Source organism: Sapajus apella, unplaced genomic scaffold, assembly GCF_009761245.1.
Source record: "Sapajus apella isolate SASKATOON/1434 unplaced genomic scaffold, GSC_monkey_1.0 scaffold3, whole genome shotgun sequence".
NCBI lineage: Eukaryota > Metazoa > Chordata > Mammalia > Primates > Cebidae > Sapajus > Sapajus apella.
This window is the reverse complement of record NW_022436943.1, coordinates 4,231,909-4,250,267: the sequence shown is the minus strand read 5'-3', so window position 1 is coordinate 4,250,267 and position 18,359 is coordinate 4,231,909. Positions and strand designations below refer to the sequence as shown.

The 18,359-nt window shown below is 38.4% G+C and overlaps 1 protein-coding gene across 1 annotated transcript in view; it reads left to right on the top strand.

The window, feature by feature from the left end:
* Window positions 1-18,359, top strand: part of CPQ (carboxypeptidase Q) — a 495,642-nt gene that overhangs the window by 164,620 nt on the left and 312,663 nt on the right. Inside the window, exon 3 of the mRNA XM_032245652.1 lies at window positions 6,773-6,980. Within this exon, the coding sequence (XP_032101543.1) occupies window positions 6,773-6,980 (208 nt within the window). The remainder of the gene's footprint in view (window positions 1-6,772; window positions 6,981-18,359) is intronic.

The window sequence follows — 18,359 nt, the reverse complement described above, 5'->3', positions numbered from 1 at the left end:
TTCAGCCCTTTTTCCAGGGGAGTGAATGGCTCTGTCTCACTGGCGTTTCAGGTGCTACTGGGGTATGAAAAAAAAATTCTGCAGCTAGTTTGGTTTCTGCCCAAATGGCTGCCCAGTTTTGTGCTTGAAACCTAGGGCCCTGGTGGTGTAGGCATCCAAGGGAATCTCCTGGTGTGGGGGTTGTGAAGACCATGAGAAATGCATAGTATCTGGGCTGGAATGCACCATTCCTCATGGCACAGTCCTTCAAGGCTTTCCTTGGCTAGGAGAGGGAGTTTCCTACCCCTTGCACTTCCCTGGTGTGGCGACACCTCACTCTGCTTCTGCTTCCTCTCCATGGGCTGCACCCACTGTCTAACCAGTCCCAGTGAGATGAGCCAGGTACCTCAGTTGGAAATGCAGAAATCACCCGCCTTCTGCATTGATCTCACTGGGAGCTGCAGACCAGAGCTATTCCTATTTGGCCATCTTGCCAGCCACACCTAAGCTCAATATTTTAGAAGTCAAAGTAGACAGGATGCTTTTCTTGTGGCTTGTTCTCAGGTATTAGTACAAGTGGCTCTCAGCATACCACCCAACAGGGCAGTCAGCTGCCTCGCTAGAGATAATGATAACTTTTCATGCCCATGGATTTTGATTCAGTGGGGTCTGGGGTCTCCCATAAGGTCAGCAGACCAGGTTTAATTTTAGCCAGATCTCCAGAGACACATTCTGAAGAGGATGGTCATGTGCCTTCAGTTATCACTTGGAGTTGCACTTTGCCTCTTGTTCTTCTAACTTTCTCTCAACTAATAGCTGAGTTTTAATTTTTTCCTGAAAATTTATTCAAAGAGTGTTTTCCTTTTTTTCCTGGAATTCACAGAATGAAGATGGAGGTCCATAAATACCTTGGTTAAAAGTTGGAAGTTCATAGAATGTTCCACTGTCTGTTTTGGTGCCTGGCAGGAAGCCTCCTACTCATTGTGAATGAATAGATGTTTCATGTATTTTTGTCTTCTCTCTTTGTTCTCTACCTGGGAATGTCCTCCCCTCATTTTCAGTTTACTGAAATCTTCTAAAGCACTCTTAAAATTTCTTCTTTATAGGAACTTCCTAGATTTCTTCCCTTAGTTAGAATTAATGCTGATTTATGTTATTATTTCATGAAATTGTACTTTGTACTCTCATTAAGTACTGTGATTATGTTCTTTTTAAAGTTACTGTTTGCCTATTTTCTCCCCCAGATTATACAATCCTTACGGATAGTACTGGAATTTTCTCATCTTCCTATTGTCCACATTGCCCAGCATGAAGTTTTGGCACACTAGGAAGGCTATATATTTGTTGAATTAATTTGGATCTGTAAGGCATATTCTTCCATGAAAAGAACATTGCACAATCACAATATTCTCCATAAACAAACGGACACTCAGAAAGAACTGTTGTGATGTTCTTTTATCTGCCTTCCATGAATCTGCAGTTTCCTTATCACTTCAGGCCAAAACACTGAGTTTCCCAGAACAACAGTTTTCTCTTCTCCATAACTCTGAGTTCTGGAAAAACCAACCATTCCATGGACCTAGTTATCTTGCATAGTGCACACAGTATTAGATTATTTCATAAGAGTAGAAAGCTAGGTTTCCTTTTGGGTACGGCTAGACTATTTCCTGTTCGGAATCAATATTCTAAAACATACCACATTTAATTGAGCCCATAGATACCTTTTTCTGTCTCTAAGTCTTTTTATTTTAATGGTAGAAAATGTTGTAAAATTATTTCATCAACTTCTTATTCTTAACTGTTCTTAGGAAGAATCAAATCAGAAGAGACTGAAATTGGAATCTGTTTATCAAATTCACTATAGAATAGATGATCTGAGGCAATACCAAGCAGTCAGCATCTGTTTTCTGTGCTAGGAGACTGCAGTGGTAATTACACACAGGGCAAGTGGCTTAAAAAATTGATCAGTTTTGAAAATTAGGTGTGGAAGATAGAAAGGAACCTGAGGATTTTTATAATATTTTTGTGATATAATATGCTGTAGCCAAAAGAGTTACTTTATAATGAGTATTTTTAGCTTCAGTCTCACATTCTCTTCAGAAATTAGGTATTGTAATCCTTTTCTTTAATAGACTCTGATGACTCCTGTTCCAGAGTAAAACACCCCTCCCAACTCCTTTATTGAGGCATTGGGTCCTAGTAGGATAATAGCACCCTGATTGATGAACAAAATTCTTATAGATTAAGGAAAAGAATTGCTGACAACTTAGGCAGATTTTTATATACCTATTTGTTTTCCGTCCTAATTCCTCTTAAAATGAAAATGCCAAGCTTTTCTTTCAATATATGTGACATTTGTGAATGAAGATAACAATGCAGTTAATGGGAAGAGCATGACCCCTGGATTAAGATGTCCAGTAGTTCCAGTCTCAGCTTTAGCACCTAGCAGTTATATGAACTTTATTCTCTGCACCTCAGTCTCCTCATAATAACTACTTTGCTGAGTTGCTGTGACTATTAGTGTAAACAATGTACATTCAAATATAGCCATTATTATTATTACCATCAATTATTCTTACCTATAGAAATATGTAAGTTCCTTGGAAGTATACATTTTTGAAGAGTGATCAGGGATAGGGTATTATGCTTTTATTTTTTCAGTTTCTCTTCATTTATTAAGTGGGTTGTGGGTATGTGATTATGTGTGTGTGTGTTTCACATATTATGTGCTAGGCACTATTTCAGGCACTTAGAACTTACATTATTGTTGTGGGTACATTTCAAAACTGATAAATGCTGCAAAAAATAAAAACAAGCTAAAAGGGATAGGAGGTTGCGAGTGAGTTGCAATTACTAATAGGGACATCAGGATAAGCCTTATTGTGAATATGACACTGGTTTTGTGTTCTTAGAGGTTTTCATGAACTATCTTTTGGAATTGGACGATGGAAAGAAAGGAGATGAGAGTAAAGAATAAGAGCTTGCTGATTTGTAGGCAGACATGAATATGTCCTTTGGTGTAACGTGTTCGAACACAAACTAATATAGCAGAGTAAAATATTCTAGGTGGACTAGTTTTATTTTATTCAATTTGAGCAAAAATCTTCCTAAAATTTTTTGTCCACACCCTGCCTTCCCAAATAATGGCTACTGAATACAGTGGCCCACCTTGTCTGTAACTGCTGGAGGAAGTCATCACCATGACTCACATCTGTTAGTGGACTTTCATGAAGCAAGTCCCTCAGGGCCAGAAGAGATGCTGTCATCTATTTGTCCTATGCAATGGCCTGAGCCTGCAGTCATGTGAGTTCTACCCACATGTGGCCATATAAGTGTACATATAAATTAATGAAATTAAATGACATTAAACATTCAGATTCTTAGTCACTCCAGTCACATTTCAAGTGCTCAATAACCACATGTGGCTAATGGCTTCTGTGTGAGCACTGATAGCAAACATTTCTGTCACTGTAGAAAGTTCTCTTAGTGTTAGTTATTTTATATGTTTCTGACTCCAAAATTGTTTTTTGTGGTACTGCTGTCATTTTTTAGACTTTAATTCCTCCTTTTGATTTGTTGTTTCTCATAGTTAAATGGTTTAAATGCCAGATGTAGAATTTTGTGTAAAGTAAGAGTAACCAGGCTCTAAGAGATCAGAAGAGCTTTCTTATATTCAAGTTTTTGTACTTGGAATTTCTATTTCTATTCTGAGTGCCCCAAGGCCTCTTTTGCTTGGTTATTCTGCAGTTGTACTGTGGGTATAAGGGAATCAGACTGCTGAGTTCCTATGGGAGAAGGACTATCAAACTTTAAAGGTAAAATTGAACATTCATGGAAATGCTTTAGACCCAGTCAGTAGTCACTTATTTGGAGCAGCACCATTCAAGGGGTGCTTAGTGACCAACTGGCTACATGTACACCAAATTGTGTCTCCAGGGTTAGTCCTGGGCACCCTGAAAGTCCAGAAGAGGGTGGTACTTGATCCAGGCTTTCCCGATGTTACAGGAGACAAGAGGCCAGGGAATGCTCCCTAAAGAAGTGATCCTTGAATGGAATCTTGAGGGATAAATAGGTACTGGTCACATGATTAAGGTGGGAAAAGGGGGTCAACAAAATATGATGTATTACAGCATTAACGCAGACACTGAAGAGTGAAATGGCATGGCATGAGAGCAGGAACTTTCAGGTTTCGTATTGATGAAGTCTAAAATAGAAGAGAATAGGCCAGGCAAGGTGGCTCACGCCTATAATCCCAGCACTTTGGGAGGCCGACGCAGGTGGATCACCTGAAGTCAGGAGTTCAAGACCAGCCTAGCCAACATGGTGAAACCCTATCTCTACTAAAAATACAAAAAAAAAGCTGGGCATAGTGGCAGGTGCTTTGGATGTTGAAATGTTGGGTTTTTGACAGAGATAGAAGAGGGGAAGAGGAATTGGGGATGGTGCCTTGGGCAGATCTGACTGTACAGTAGGTTGACTTGTGCATTCTGGCAACTCTGTGAAGGTGAAAAGGAGCTGTACTGGAGGCTGGGACACTGGTGGTATGGGAGGGCCAGGGAGTAGAAACCTGTAATAGTTCAAAAGAGAGCTAATGAGGGCCTGCTGTGAGAGTGTAAGGGGGTTGAACAGAGTTCCTGATTTCAATCAATACTGATTTCTAAGAAGTGAAATTATCAGTTTTGGGGAATTGATTAGATATGGGGGATAAAGGAGACAGAGGAATCAGAGATGACTGTAAATTTTCAGGAAAACAGATTAATTTAAACTCATCTTCCAAGTTCACAGAGGTAGGTTTTGACTTGTAGCTGCTACTAGTGATTTGCATTGGCAACTGTGGTGTTTAGGTTTTGGCACTTTAGGACTCCACTGTTTTGTTTGTTAAAAAAAAAATACTTGAATGGGAGCATAGACCATATTGAAGTACCACCCTCGTATGACTTTAATTTCGCAGTGGCCTATGAAAATTTAGAGAAATTTGGTTCATTTCTAGTGGCTCCAATCCAGATGCCAAAATTACCCCATTGTTGCGACATCCCTTGAGTGGACCATTGAACCTGTTATTCATTAGGAGCAGCTGAAAACCATCAGCCAAGTTCCCATACTATGCCAACAATAACACCAGTCAAATTTCAAGGTAACTCCAGGTTTCAGAAATGCATGAATCTCAAAATCTGTCTAGCCAAACTCTTATTTGTATTTTTATGTATACATATTATATTTAAAAAGCTAGTGGTTTCCTTACTTTCCATAATTATACATTGCCTCTTTTAGATTATAAATTGAGCTCTCAGTGTTGGTGAAGACCTACCAATAGATCTGTAGCCAATCGCTTTAAAGTGAAAATACAAATTCAGTCTGGATGGTGATACCAGGGGAGTAGCCTGCCTGAAGGGCCCATTATGATGAGGCTTATATTGAAAGCAAAAATTCTCGCATACCTGTAGTGCATTTTAAAAGGATTTTGCAAGTAACAGTTAACATTTGTTAAGCTTTCAGAAAAACCTAGTTCTCTAGTTTTTCATATTAAGGAAATATGCAAATATATGTTGATACTTTGTTATTTTACTGACATGCTTTATGACTGCATGGCTAAAGCCACAAAACAGTAGATGCCTACCACTTATTTTCTTTTTTTTTTTTTGAGACGGAGTTTCACTCTTGTTACCCAGGCTGGAGTACAATGGCGCGATCTTGGCTCACCGCAACCTCCGCCTCCTGGGTTCAGGCAATTCTCCTGCCTCAGCCTCCTGAGTAGCTGGGATTACAGGCATGTGCCACCATGCCCAGCTAATTTTTTTTTGTAGTTTTTAGTAGAGACGGGGTTTCACCATGTTGACCAGGATGGTCTCGATCTCTTGACCTCATGATCCACTTATTTTCTTTTAGATATATTTAGCCACTGCATCTGGCCTTTGTTGCCAAATATTTTTTTCCTTGTTACTCTAACTACTCCGTCAATTTGGATCTTTTAATGGTCTGGCAAATTTTGAATGATTGCTTGGAAGATGTGAAACCTTGTTCCTTAATCAGGAAGATTTGGGCGAGTCTTATGGTATGAGAAAAGAAGGCACATCTCTTCTAACCAGCATGACAGGATTATAGCACGATTACACATCTTCAACATTTTTATTTGAAGAATAATGATGTGTTTGGTGATGAACAAATACTGTAAATTGAGAAGCATGGGAAGTTTCCACTCTTTAAGAATGTTTTCATACAAAGGAGGAAGGAAAGCTTACTTTTTTGTGGTTCTTGAGAGACGTTATATTAACCATTTGTTAAAAATTGGATTTATGAAAAGGATTGGCTTCTAAGAGTATTCTTCACAAACTGGCATCTTTTGTGTGATGTTATTGTAGGTTGTTTAGCAACATATCAAAATAGTTTTATAAAAAGATTAATATGTGTTTCATTAATCCTAAGGAGAGCTTTCTGAAATGCATTTTTAAAAATAAATAATTAACATCATTCTGTGAAATTTGTGACTTCTTAGGGTGGGAAAGAATTAAAAAAGAAGCTATCTTTTCAAACAATTTGTGATTTAATACTGGCTGGTCAAGTGAGTTGAAAAACAGTATAATTTGTATGTTACATTATTTTGAATGCCTTTTCACTCTCTTGGGAAGTTGGCTAAGCCCACAATCTTTCTCTCATGGTAAATGGCTCTAAAACTTTGATCTTCTGAAACCAGTTTGCCAGATGTAGCAGAAAGAGCATGTGTGTGACCTTTCATGTGCCAATTCAACCCGGCTGATGGGAAACTAAATTAATCCTGCATGACTTTTATTTCTAGGCATTACAGCAGAAGTTCTGGTGGTGACCTCTTTCGATGAACTGCAGAGAAGGGCCTCAGAAGCAAGAGGGAAGATTGTTGTTTATAACCAACCTTATATCAACTACTCGAAGACGGTGCAATACCGAACACAGGGGGCGGTGGAAGCTGCCAAGGTGGGGGCTTTGGCATCTCTCATTCGATCTGTGGCCTCCTTCTCCATCTACAGGTTTGTCGTAATGTTCATTTGAAATCCTTTCAAAAGCAAGGGTTTTCCATGAAAGAAAAGCCCATATGATAAACAAACAAACCATTCAAATGAAAGTACTGATTGTTCATTGAATTTCCCCCCACCCCCGTTCCACATTTGGTCATTTGGCCATTTGTTTGTAATATCTTCTTTGGCTTTTCTGGATTCCAAGCATCATTTGTGCATAAAAAGCTTTAAAGATTTCCACATCTACACTGATCCCATTACATTCCTTATATAACTAATATATTATGTATTTTCATTGGAGGAAGAACCGAGTTCATGTCTGCATTTCATCAAAGCTTCCTAATGACTTCAGAGGAAGCCAGGCTGTTTTCCATGTTGCTAGAGAAGTGGAGAAGAAAGAGTGTGGGTGACATGATGGGGGCCATCTATGGTAGTGAAGAGTTAAGGAATTAGAGGACCTTGGATACAGACTTGGCTCTGCTTCTGAACAACTGTGTGGCCTTAGGAATGTTTCTTAAACCTCTGTAAACTTCTCTAGGCCTCATAATTTTCTTCTATTAACCAGGAATGAATAATAATAATAATAAGTGTACAAAATAATTTTCAGATTAAATGAGATCAACTTGAAAAAGATACTTAATTATCTGTAAATGATTATCTAAAAAGGTCTATATAAATGTTTGGTAATATTGTTTGAGAGTAACATAAGACTTGTCCTTTTCTTTGTAGTCTTGATTGAGGTAATGCCAAAGAGCTGTATTGGCCTTCAGTCCTAGGATGAAATTCAGTATTACAGTGGATGAAAAGTCTAAAAACTGACATGTACATGTTCAGCCTAGTTTAACAGCTATTGTGGTAGTGTCCCACGTTAAGGATAAAATATTTGAGAAACATGGTAAAAGAAGCATAACTTTAGTGTTATAGTCTGGTCTAAGATTTTTTTTAATGCAAAAATAATAGCAGATAGGGTTTATTTGGGTCTCAAGACTGGATTTTTAGTATCTATTGTAAAGGGATGTTTATTTATTCTGTACATTTGCTGTTTGGAACTGGAGACACAGCTGCTTGACCTTAATTAACACCCTACACCCCTGAAAATAAAAATTACTGGGGAGCATATGTCAGCAGCTAGGAAACCCAGTCAGAGGGGAGTTGTACAAAAGTGCAGAGAAAAGGAAAGAGACATTTTCCTTTTACAAGGATAAGATATCTTCCCAGGGGAGGAGGATGCGGCATGTTAAAACTACTTGTTAGAAGTTTTATGACTAGTTACATTGATGTCACAGTGCTAAAAATAATGTCCTTTGTGGGATCTTTCGATGTTTATGACTGGTGAAATAATGATTGGACCATATTCGTTTGGATGGTTAAGCTTCCCAGGAGGGAAGTCCTAAAATGGCTAGCTTACTCCGCATAATACCTCCATCAACCCTTGGAATAACATACTCAGCAAGCTGTGGGAATTCACCATGATTTCACTGGTCATGAGACTTAAATTATGGAGCTGGTCTGTTACTTTGTGAAACTGGGTGATTGCCAGAAACCTTTATTTAAGAACTACTACTCATAAGACTAATAAATTCCCAAATGACTTAATGCACAGTAATTTGCCAGGATTCATTGGCGTTATTTTTTTTCTGGCATAATGAAGACATCTGGAAACCCAAGCTACAACTTAGGAGTACCAGAAGAATTGTCCAGCAAGGGACTTCAGAATCTGTTGCTAGCTTCTAAGGTTTGAGGTTAGCATCTTGTAGTGTGTATTAAAAGGACCTTTTTCCTCATATCCCTATATCTAGACTGATTATAATGTTTCACTGGTTTTATAGCCAACCACATTTCACTGGACTCTCAACTGGTATAATTCTATTCTTTCAACATTTGTAAATACATAATAACATTGGACTTTACATTGTACTTTAGAATCTTTCACGTTACTTTATTTGCTCTGAAAAGAATTCAGTGGCCCATGCAGAAGGGTCATTATCAGTCCTATTTTTTGATAGGGAAATAAAAGTTCAGACAATTAGACATATTAACATGTATAAGTCTTGCCTCCTGAGAAATGAAAACTAAAATAAAATGTATGTCTACTTCTCGTTTACTGTTTTTAGAACTAAGTTTTCTTGATAAGTAGTTTCTATTTCTATCTCTAATTCCTCATTTTCATTCACTCTCCAGACTATTATAGCCTAGCTTTTGTTAGTACTGAAACAGGACTTGTTAAGGTCACAAATAGCTGCCTATTTGTCAGAGTTAATGGACATTTTTCAGGCCATCATCTTACTTCACTTCTCTGAAGTTCTCACCTCCATCGACTGCATTTTCAGCATTTCTTCTCTTTGACCTCCGTGATTTCTTTCTTGTGTTTTCTCTCTCTTGCTTGCTTGCTGTTACTCTCACTCTTGTACCCTTTCATCCTCTTCTCTATTTCTTCCCTGTATCTCTGGCTTCTCACTGTGACTATTTTACCTGAATATCCTCATCATGCGTCTATAAATACGGCTCATGCTTGTGAAGATGTGACTTCAACCACAATCTACATTGTGGCAATTTCCAACCCCCACTCTTCCATCCATACCACTGCTGTGAGCTCTAGGTCTATATATTTACCTGCCAGTGGATTCTTCTTTTGGATGTTCCATAGCTATTTCAGTTTCATTTTTTTCACAATTAACCTTATCCTTTACCTTCTAAGTCACATGGTCCTTTATTCCTTTTTTCTCTTGCTGTGTCCATCATTTCTAATAGTTACTGAATCTCTTAGGTTCTGCTCTTTATCAGTCATTTCAACGATTACACATTGAACAGTTCCTTTTCCCAGCATGACTCCACATTCTAGCAGTCAGGAATCACTAACACTTCTCCCACATACCATGTTTCCTCAGAGTTTCATGACTTTGCATATGCTTTCTCCTCTGCTACCCTCCATTTCCCTTCTCACTGCCACACACTATCTTTTAAGAGTCATTTCAAGTGTTTCTTCCTCTGTGGAGCCCTCCCTGATATGCACTTGCAGCCCAGATGAGTTGCCTCTTTGTTGTATTCCCACATCGTCCTGTGCATGCTCTGTATCATAATGTCTTGGAAGTATTAATAGTTTTGGTTCATGGTTTGGTAGAGTAGACTAACTGTTGTAACAAACAGCTTCAAATCTCAATCACTTCACATAATAGGAGTCTCTTGCATATAATTCACATAACAGTTCCAAGGGAGTGGTCAGAATGTGGCCCTCTGCTCCTTACTGTCTGTGGCTTTATCATTTTTGAGATCTGAGTTCTCTGCAGAGTCTTCTACATTCATCTGGCAATTAAGGGGATAGAGACAGAAAGTCAATAACCTAGATGGGGGTTTTCCATGGTTATCCATTATCTAGGCCTGGATATGGCACACCTCACTTCTGCTCATATTCTCCTGGGCAGAATGCCATTCCATAGAGGCCGGGAAATTTGGTCTATCTTTACGTCCTGGTGAAAGGAAAGTGAATTTGGTGAAATACTGCCCAGTCTGCCCCAATTGCCTGTCTCCACACTAGACTGTAAGTTCCAGAAAGACATTGATTCTGTGTATTTTTTAACATCTGGGTTCCTATCATCTAGTATAATGTTTGATGCATAGTAATAACTTAGGAAATGCCTACCGAAGGAATGAATTTGTCTGAGGATATAGAGTAAAACATGGCAGGGGTCTCATAACAAACCACCTGACCCAGTTCCTAGTGCTCTCTGACCAAACTTTGTAACCTCTGTACAGTAAGTGTAAAACAACTTGAAGTTTTAGGGCACTTTGCTCTGTATTTGGAGGTAAATATTCAGTTGCCCAATATGCCACATTATACATTTTTCTGCCACAACACTTATGAACAAAGATGTTTTGAGTTGCTGATTAAGGAAAATAACTCCCTTCTCTCTGAAATGTATTTCACCCTTAGCTCTATGGGACTGGGTGTTACTGGATTTCATCTAAAAATATTATAGATGTCAGCAACACTAGAGAACATAATATATATTGTAGTTTGTTGCTGTTTGGATTCTGTTTGAGAATCCCCTGGAGGGCAGTTTGATTTGACCAGTTTGATTGGACACTTTTCAGTGCAGTCATCAATATCAGCTTCTGGATCTGCAGCGGTCACATGGTTACGTGACAGATGTCCTAAAAAAATGTCCATTGCTTGTTGCCAGCATCGTCTCCAGGTTTGTTATTGTTATTCTGTGTATTGCCGTTATTGGTGTTCTTGGGCTCAACTTCAAGGAGAAGATATTTCCTTTATTAATGCTTTTCTAATGATGCTTCTTTCCTTGACCATTTTCAACTGAGACCCCCCTCCCCGTTAGAGCTTAAAAGTTTTTCTGAAGGTAAAATAGCTTTCTTTGCCTTTGTCACGGGAAAATATTTTAAGAATAAGTGCAATTAATTAGAGATTTAATTCCCACAAAGGAAAGCTTCTCTACAGAACTATTTGTCTTATATTATTTCTCAAATTTATCATATTGTTTAGTATATATTTCTTGAGAGCTTACAGTTGCTCAGAAATTTCCAAGTACTAGTATTACTAAGGTGAATTCCATATTTTCTTTGTCCTCAAGAAATATTTTATGTAGCCAAAAGAGAAGGGGGTAAAACATATAAGTGATTAGTGTTATTTGTTTTATAGTTAGTGCCAACTGAATCATTGGGGGAAAGGGATAAAGGAAGGAAATTACTATTTATTAATCATCTACTTTGCATTATTCTAAAGGGTTAAAGAGTTTGTCTCAATTAATTCTTTATGTAACCCAATAGAAGTAGATACTGTTTAGGTATCTCTTTTACTGAAGGAGAGACAGATTCAGAATGATTAACCACTTATCATGCTACATATCTATTGAAAGAACTAGGATTCAAACTTAGTCTCTGGCTCTAATTTCCATGCTGTTAGATTGCACCAAGCAGCCTGGAGAGCTAATGCTATAGGAATCTAGAGAAGATAACAGAATTCTGATTGGGGCTGGTTGCACTGACAATGTGGATTTGGGGTGTGTTCAATAAAAAGCAGAATTGACCAAGAGAAGGGAGGTGGGAAGACTTTCTGTAACTATCAAAAATAAAAAGCAAGGTGAGAGTGCTTGATATATTTGGGTAAAACACAAGTAGATCAGTTTAGCTGGAGCCAGGCCTCCTAGGGGATCAGAGAAATGCAGTTTTGGTTTGAAAGGAAGAGACCAGGCTTGAAGAATTCAGAGTACTGGATTGGGAAGTTTTAAGTTTAATGTGGAGGAAATGGAGAACCATGGAATGTGTTAGAGATATGGAGTGAATTTTAGAGCAGTGGTTCTCAAAGTAGGGTCCCTGGAGTAGCATCATCAACCTACCTAGGAGCTTATTGATGTGCAATTTATTAGGTCCCACCTAATACCCATTAGAACTGAAAAACTAGGGTTGGGGTCCAGCAACCTGGTTTAACAAGCATTCCAGGTGATTCTGATACATATTAAAGTTTAAGAACTACTGTTTTAGAAAGATCAATTTGGCTGTTGTGCGTAGCATGCATTGGAGAGGGAAGGACAGGATACTTTAATAATGCAGATGTGAAGTAATGTGTGCATAGATGGTGGCAATTGGAATGGAAAGAATTCAGCAGGGGGCATAGTATGAAAACATTAGAACTTGGGAATTGATTGCATTCAAAGGGGGAACGAGTAGGGGTCCAAGTTGATAGGCAAGGATAAAAATCTATGGGATGAATCTGTGTTTAGTTCAGCCCCAAATTTAAAAATCGTAAGTTTCACATAACAATAAGGATTTATAGGCTTTAGAGAAAAACCAGATTTGGTGATATATCTTGTATGATCCGCTGGGCAAACATCAGCTGAGGAGATTAGCCACCAAGTCCTTTTTGTTGATGGGATGTGTCCCTTCTTATCTGCCAAATTTCCCCACCTTCTTTTATATACTTTATTCATCTATGTTGCCTGTTTGAGTCCTGTAGATATTTGAGCTGACGATCCCTGCTGTAAGGAACCCAGCTTAGGGACAGGAGAATAAGAAATGTAGGGGTCAGGTGGGGGAGCTGGCTTGGAGGGAAACTGGCCAGTTTGGTTTCTAGACATTTTGAGTCTGAGGTAACTGTAAGATAGTACTGTTAATCTGGTCTTTATATTTTGCAAGAAAAACAGTTCGGCATTTCCATTTCTCTGTTGTCCACTTTTTAGCTCACCCACGGCAGTTTAAAATTCTAGCCTGGCTTTCTTGCAATGCAGTATACCTTGGGACTTCTGCCTCCTGCTTTCTCAGTAATCTAGCTGAAGAATGCAAAGTAAATTTTATATTAGCCGAAGTAAAATGTAATTCAAAAGGTAACTCTACTGAGGCCAAATTGTCTGTTGTATTCCCATTGCCACATATACATTGTATTCCAAGTTATGTTCTCCATTGCCCCCCATAGTTGACCACAGACTGCAACTTTTATTTTTTATTTTTCTGCCCCGCCCCAGACTGCAACTTTTGATCAGCTAAGGAAGCAAAAGACTCTCCCTTCACTTTAGTGTGAAAATTGCATCACCACACTGGGTATGAACTCATTGAGGTGGGAATAAGTTGTTGATAAAGCTTGGCTTTGGAAATACTGCTGGCTGACGTTTTATGTCACTTGGCCTTTGTGTACTGTATTGACAGAGTATAGTGAGGAGGAGGAAGAGGAGCAATTCAGTTTGAAGATGACTAAGAGCTGATTAAACATTCAAGTGGGGAGAGCTGAGTGAATTCAGGTGATGTTTATGGAGTGTCAGAGAGGGAGAGTGCTCTACCATCTGGTGAGAGAGACGTGAAAAGTATATAAATCAATCTCTATAATGATACTTAATTAATACAGAGTTGATAAATGACATAATTGAAGCAATGGTTGGGCTACATCATAGAGTTAAATAGCTTCAAAGAGGGCGCTGATTAAAGCCATTACAATTTATAAAACATTCTTCATTTTAAGAAAGCATCTTGATGAGATTTCACATGAACATTTTGTAATCAGAGGGCCAGCTTAAAACACTCAGAGCAGAGGTGAAATGTCTTAAGAGGTCTGCTTTGGATGATTTTTGAAAGCCAGTTATTCCCAGGGAATTAAAAAAGCTTGCTTTCTCAACCCCCTTTGTTTTTTAATGAGAAAAAAGTAATGCTGGATTCTTCACCTTTAGATAGTCTTAGATTTTTGATGTCCTGGTGGTTTGGTTCTTCAGCATGACCTTAGGATAATTAGCTATCAAGCTTGATTTAAATTGTTTTGAAATATCATTGCAATTTGGGGGGCATATGTGCCTGCTGGTGAAAAATAAGGAAAATACCATTGGGACTCAAAAACAGTACAAGTGATCCACCTCGATTAGTAGGCTCTTTTCCTCCCTTATATGGTTTTTGCTTAATTCACTCTGAGGCCCGTAATAGATGCACACTAATCAAGCAGAATGCCAATTCTCATCATTTATGCAGGTGGAGGGCCACTGTGCTCTCAAGGGGGAAACCAGAGAAGACCCACAATGAACACTGCATTTTTTCTTCTCATCATCCTTTTCTTTTTCCCCTTTCTGATTTTTGAAAGGCAGATTCTTTGTTTGGAAAGCCTTTGTTAGAAATTCCAAAATGTTCTTTAATCACTGAATTCTTATTATTGCCTCAGGTAGCATGACAGGCATACTTCCTCATAATGGATAGAGCCAGGCAATGAATTTTGGAGCCTGCACTCTGGAGTCTCCATGCCTGCGTCTTTATTCAGCCCGCTTGCCAGATGTGCGACATTGGTGCCTCAGTTTCATCTGTAAAATGGGGAAAATGGTCATATCTTCTTCCTGGAGTTTCGTGGGGTTTAAAGGCAATAATGTTATTAAGGCCTGACACATAGTAAGTTTTAAGTACATGTAAAGTTGCTATTATTATACAGTCTTGTTAACTACTGACTGGATATAGTTACGTAATGAAAAGAAGAAAGGGAGGGAAGCAGGTAATCAGGGAGGGATGAGGGGAGGAAGAAAACGAAGGAAAGAAGAGAAGGAAAGAAGTAAGAAGAAGAGCTTAGTTTAGCTAATGTCACTGTTGTAATTGGTGGATTATAATTGAAGCCCTATGCCATTTACATCTCTTTCTGTTCAGTTTGTCCAAACTCTGCTAAGGTTATGTATTTACTAGTCTGTCTCCCTGTCTGAATTGGCAGTTCTCTTGGAGACAGACTGTATATCATACTCATCTGGGTATCCCCAGGGCTATGTTCTATGCCTGGCACACAGTAGTGCTGGAATAAAGAAAGAAAGAACTAGAAGCAGCTGATCCCTTTCTCTGACATGTAAATTCAAGGTGTCACCATTTCACATTCATAGACATTGAATAATAATGTAGATGAGGTGACTAACCTTTTGAATTGCTACTTATCAAAAATGGAATCTCTGGAATCTGAGAGGAGACTATACAGTTATGGAAATTTCAGTAAAGTATTGCAAACTGCATATTACTATGGTGCTTTGTGGGGCTGCTATAATTAATGGTCTGTTTGCATTTCTAGCATCATTTTTCATCTGCTTATAACCTTGATACAAAAATTTATTCTTGGCTGCTATTTTGTATTCATAATTGTAAAATAGATATAAATGTTAACCTTCTGTTTTCCAGCTTTTTTATTTATCAAAAGCACAGCTCATTGTGGCATGTTTTTCAGAATCTCTAGAGGCAAAAAGAAATGAATGCATTTTGAATTCAGGCTTCAGGATTACGGCAATGTTGTTTGCTTACGCAGTTCCCTTTGAAAAATGTGTAATATAGCATATGAACCAAAGGAATCCTGAGAAACTTTTTCCAGCCAGTCTTTTACTATTCCTTATGCCTTTTTTGCTCCCTCCCTGTTCCTCCCTCCCTCTGTCCTCAGTTCAAGATGACTCTTAAAGTCTTCTTGCATCCATCCAAATGACCTTTTGGCCTCTTTAGGTGCATGGAGAAAGTACCAGCCAAAAGGTATTTGTTGGAGTCTATCACAGGTAACAATACATAGAGTGGGATTCAAAATCAGACAGGCTGGATTCTAATGCTGGCTCTGCCATTTAGGTGCTGTGTGACCTTACCTACATTAAACAACCACTGTGAGCCTGTTTTCTCATCTGTAACATGTGGACAACAATGTTTACCTCATAGAGTTGTTGAGAGAATTAAATGAAATCCAAGCCCTTGACACAGACTGAAACATGGAAAGTGATGGATGAAATGTAACTGACATCTTATCTTGATCATGGTCATTATTATCATTGTCATCATTAGATAATGATGGGACTAAGCTAGGTAGGTTGACATGAGCTGACTTATCTTAAAAGGCACAAGCTCTAGGTAGAGCTCTTTTCAGTGTTCAAAGACTCCAGAGACTTGGGTTCCATTTATATCCCGATTTCAGGAGCACACTCCCCTTAGTCTCCCTCAGTTGTTGACTAAAAACTATGCCCCTTGTCTTTTCCATTCTCTCTGACCTCATGTTAAATGCGTGATGTTGTTCTTGCAAGCAGCACCAAAGTTGTGGTGGCCCAAATTGGTAACTGATGGCCAGCTTACCCAAGATGCAGCGAGTGTTATATTTTAAACAATATCCAAGATATTTTCCACCTTGGGACCTTTGCACTCACTGTCCCCTTTGTCTGGAATGCTCTTTCCCTAGCTTTGTGTATGGCCAACTCCCTTTCAATCTTTACATTTCAATGGAAAGGCCCTTTTTGTGAAAAGCCTTTCCTGACTATATACTCTCCCTTAAACTCTCTCACACAGAATCTACTCTGTATGCTAAGAACCCTAATAATATTTGGTAATTTCTGTCTGTCTACCTACCTACATATCTAGTTTTCAGCATGCACTTCTGCATGAAAATATAACTTGCATGAGGACTGGAACTGTGTCCTTCATGTACCCCATTGTATTCTCAGTACCTAGGACATTGCTGGCACATGGCAGGTACTTAAGAGATATTTACTGAATAAATAACTATTTTAAAAATTATCTAAGATAATAGAGAACCAATTAAACAGTTACATATTATATCATAGGTATTTTTCTGAAGCCACATTCTAAAGCATCACAGATTTTTTTTCTTAACGTTTTTTTGTTTTGTTTTGAGACAAGGTCTTGCTCTGTTGACCAGGCTGGAGTACAGTGGCACGATCATGGCTCACTGCATCCTTCACCTCCTGGGACCACAGGCACAAGCCATATGCCTGGCTATTTTTGTAAAAAATGTTTTATTAGAGATTTTTGTGGAAAAAAATAAATCTATAGTAAGACTAAAAGACATACTCTTTTGAGATCAGACAAGATCTCAGTGTGGTATGGCCGTAGATGTGACTCATATACTCTTTATGAGAAATTACCTAACTTTTTTTTTTTTTTTTTTGAGATGGAGTTTTGCTCTTATTGCCCAGGCAGGAGTGCAATGGCACAATCTCGGCTCACTGCAACCTCCATCTCCTGGGTTCAAGCGATTCTCCTGCCTCAGCCTCCCGAGTAGCTGGGATTACAGACGTGCGCCACTATGCCCAGCTAATTTTGTATTTTTAGCAGAGATGGGGTTTCTCTGTGTTGCTCAGGCTGGTCTCAAACTCCCGACCTCAGGTGATCCGCTCACCTCAGCTTCCCAAAATACTAGGATTACAGGCGTGAGCCACTGTGCCTAGCCTTCTAACTTTTTTTTAAAGAAGTTGTACCATTTTATACTTTTAGCAGTCATGTGTGACACTTCAGGCTGCTCCACATTCTTGCCAAAATTTGGTGGTGTTAATCTTTTTAATTTTAGACTTTCTGAGGTATGTATTCTCACGGAAGTTTTGATTTACATCTCCCTGATTTTTTTATCTCTTTTTGTGAAAAGTCTCCTCCAGACTTTTGCCCATTTATATATATATATATATATTTTAAATTATTGAGTGGTAGGAGTTATTGATATAATTTAAATACAGGTCTGTAGTCAGATATATTTTTTTGCAAGTATTTTCTCCCAGCTGATGTCTTGCCCATTGTTTTGTGTAATAGAATCTTTGCTTAATAGTGATTTTTGATGAGTAGAAGTTTTAAATTTTGAAGTCTAATTTATCTATTTTTAGTTGCTTTCTTTCATATGCCTTCATCTACATTCATTACTTAATATTTTGCCACATTTGCGCTTGCGCGCGCTCTCTCTCTCTCTGTTTCTGGATCATTTGAAAGTAAGATTGTTATAACCCTGACAACATTTCACCCATAAATATATAAGCATGTATTTTATAAGAGCAAGGGTCACCTCTAACATAATTGTAATATCATTGTCATGCTCACAACATTTAGCATTGTTATAGAAATGTTATATAATTTAAAATTCATCCATATTCAGATTTTCCCAGTAATTTCCCTCAATAATGTTGCTGA